This window comes from Lipotes vexillifer, unplaced genomic scaffold (assembly GCF_000442215.2).
Source record: "Lipotes vexillifer unplaced genomic scaffold, Lipotes_vexillifer_v1.1 scaffold998, whole genome shotgun sequence".
NCBI lineage: Eukaryota > Metazoa > Chordata > Mammalia > Artiodactyla > Lipotidae > Lipotes > Lipotes vexillifer.
Window position 1 is genome coordinate 166789 of NW_006781565.1, and position 3346 is coordinate 170134.

At 46.5% G+C, this 3346-nt stretch overlaps 1 protein-coding gene across 1 annotated transcript in view; it reads left to right on the plus strand.

Moving 5' to 3' along the window:
* CASQ2 (calsequestrin 2) overlaps positions 1 to 2466 on the plus strand; it is a 71956-nt gene extending 69490 nt beyond the window's left edge. The window contains exons 10-11 of the mRNA XM_007454782.1: positions 1185 to 1259; positions 2248 to 2466. Coding sequence (XP_007454844.1) covers positions 1185 to 1259; positions 2248 to 2466 — 294 coding nt within the window. The remainder of the gene's footprint in view (positions 1 to 1184; positions 1260 to 2247) is intronic.
* The last annotated feature ends 880 nt before the right edge of the window (positions 2467 to 3346 follow it).

A 3346-nucleotide genomic window follows, 5' to 3' on the forward strand; every position in this document is an offset into this window, starting at 1 on the left:
AGCCGGTGGGGCGCGGCGGCCATGGCTCACGGGCCCAGCCGCTCCGCAGCATGTGGGATCTTCCCGGACCGGGGCGCGAACCCGTGTCCCTTGCATCGGCAGGCGGACTCTCAACCACTGCACCACCAGGCAAGCCCTATAATCCCTATCTTACCGGTGAAAAGAATGACAGCTGGAGAGGTTAAAGCTGTAAGTGGTAGATATACTCTTCCAGTCCCCATGAGACCATATATTTGTCTGGGAGACTTTTTTTTCTTTCTTTCTTTCTTTCTTTCTTTTTTGCCTGTGTTGGGTCTTAGTTGCGGCATGCAGGATCTACACTGAGGCATGCGGTATCTTTTCCTTGCGGTGTGCGGGCTTCTCTACAGTTGCGGCACACGGGCTTCTTCTCTAGCGGGCTTCTCTCTAGTTGTGGTGTGCAGGTTTTTCTCTCTCTAGTTGTGGCGCGCGGGCTCCAGAGCGCGAGGGCTCTGCAGTTTTGCGGCACGCGGGCTCTCTCGTTGAGGCGTGAGAGCTCAGTAGTTGTGGCACGAGGGCCCAGTTGCCCTGCAGCGTGTGGGATCTTAGTTCCCCGACCAGGGATTGAACCTGCGCCTCCTGCATTGGAAGGCGGATTCCCAGGGAAGTCCCATGTGAATATCTCCATTTTCTTAGCCCCATGACCCCTTACTTTTTTAGCCCTAGTCAGAGATTAGTCCTCATGGAACCCAAGTCTGGCTGAATGATGAAGCCCTCTTCTTACTCGTGTGCCCACTGACAGCACACCGCTGCTTTCCCGGGCATCTCATGAGCAGAGTGGTACAAGGTAAGGGATTTTTAAGTGAGACATTGAAAGAGAGGTGGAGGGAAATGGCTCTTTCACCACACTTAAACTGTAAAAGAGCCACAGGTAACTTGGGAATCAGCTTTGGACTATCTCTGTAATATTCTTCCTTACAGCTGTAGAAGCTTTTATATTACATGCTTTCACAGTTTGTGTTATGACTCTTTTTTTTTCATGTTTATTTAAAGTGCTGAACGCTGGGGCCAAGTCTTCAATTTCCTCAGTGCCCACAGCTGTTTTGGAGACCTTTAACCAATGGTGACCTAATTACTGTGATGGGATGGCAGGTGGGTCCAGCCACAAAATGTGGCTTTAACAGTGGCTTCTGCCTGCTGTCTAATTTTATTTTTTGTTGCTACAGCTTGTTGCCTATTGGGAAAAGACTTTCAAGATTGACCTATTCAAGCCACAGATTGGAGTGGTGAATGTTACAGATGTGAGTATACATCATGAAAGTTTGCTCGGATGCCCTCAGCCTGCCCTGATTTCTGCCATGCAGCCCAGACTATGAGATCACGTATAGGAGTCTGGCCCCATGTGAAATGAGCAGGACCCTTGGCCTTGCCAAAGCTCAGGAGACTTGCCAGTGTGGCCCAATCCTAGTCTGAGCCAGTCCCAGCCTATTGTTCCATGGTTCTCTTCCATGGGCACATTTCCTTGCTTTTGGAGCCAGCCTAACCTGGTTCACTGACTATTTAGAACTTTCCACACAAGTAAACTCTCCTGTATTTTCTTCCAAAGCCCAACCAGGTCTCTTTACACAAGGGAACCCACACCGGGAGTTGTTTTTGCTCAATGGGTGATGGGGCAGCTGTGGCCCAGAAGCCCATGGAGGCAATCACCATTGTGTGTGTGTGTGTGTGTGTGTGTGTGTGTGTGTGTGTGTGTGTGTGTGTTCATGAATATATGGATATATATGATATATAGGATCTATATGAAACTTCTGGTAGGACAGCCATGAAACTACCACCAATGAGACTAGGGATGGGGTCAGGGCAGCCAGAAATACTTTGGCTTTTCACCTTGTATCCTACTGTTCTGTTTTAAAATGTTTTAACTTAAGCAGAATTTTAAATATTATTATTATTAATTTTAAAAGTAGTTTACAAAATAAAGAAATGTAGAATTTCCCAGGTGACCGAACATCTACCAACAGGGTAAAAGGACATTGCTAACTGGCTATATATACATACAATAGAAAAAATATATATATATATGCAATGGAATACACCTTTCCTTTCATGTTGCACAAACAGGATACTACACACACCATTCTGCACCTAAGCATTTCCATTTAACAGTGTGCTCATATTCCTGGTAAGTGTAAGTGACCTGGAGCCCACTCAGCACAGCTGCTTGGAACCCCCTGGCCTTGCTGATCCTTCGTGCACTCACTCACTCACTCATTCTGTCTCTGGCTGCAGGCTGACAGTGTCTGGATGGAGATTCCAGATGGTGATGACCTGCCCACAGCTGAGGAGCTGGAAGACTGGATTGAGGATGTGCTTTCTGGGAAGATAAACACTGAGGATGATGACAGCGAAGATGAGGAGGATGAAGACGATGACGACGACAATGATGATGATGACAATGACAATTCTGACGAAGAGGATAATGATGACAGTGATGACGATGATGACTAGCCCCCAACTCCAGATGATTTTCATGAAAACAAAAGCACAGCTACCCACCACCATGCAGACAGCACAAGGTAGCAGCAAGCAGCCCTGGCCCAGGTCCAGCCAGCTCCTTTCCCTTTTCCAACATCTCTTTTCCCACTTCCTTCTCATCAGGAGATGTGCAACTCAGCAAATGCCTTTCTAAATCCAGCAATCCCACTCAGCAAGAACAGTGGGGAATTTTTCCCATGTCAATGGTCTTGATTGTCATGAAAAAACTCATTCTTTGCCAGATCATCAGTGGCCATGGCAGTGCCTGAATCTGGCAGTCTGGGGAGAGCAATCCCCTAACACCTTGACTCAAATTTACTTGTTGTCTTTGACTATGGCGGTAACAGAATTCACAGCTTGCTAACTCACAAGCATGGTGTGACCTTATAACCAGAGCCCAGGGAAGATACACAATCCATGTAGCCCCCATGCCTACAATGTCAGTTAGGATCCCTCCTGAAGTCAAGAGGATCCCTCTTAGGGAAGGCTCAGGTTTGGAAACAAGTTTATAAATCAACTTCTCTTGGTTCTATTAAACTTATTTTAAGCATAGGTCAGACCATTATGAACTCAGATCCAAACCTTTGGATGGCTATTGAGAGGTAGGTCTTGAGAAACATGTGTACTGATGTCACCATCATTTCTAGTATATTAGGATACTGGGATGGGAGGTTGATTTGCTCTCTGAACTTCCCTCTAGGTGACCGGCTCGCATAGATACACAGGGCTTTGTTTTAATTCTTTCTGACGGCTTTAGGTCTCTGATTGGGTCAGCTGGCATCCTAGCCTGAGCTGGGATCCTGATACCCCCCTCTCTTTTTTTTTTTTTTTTTTTTTTTTTTTTTTTTTTTTG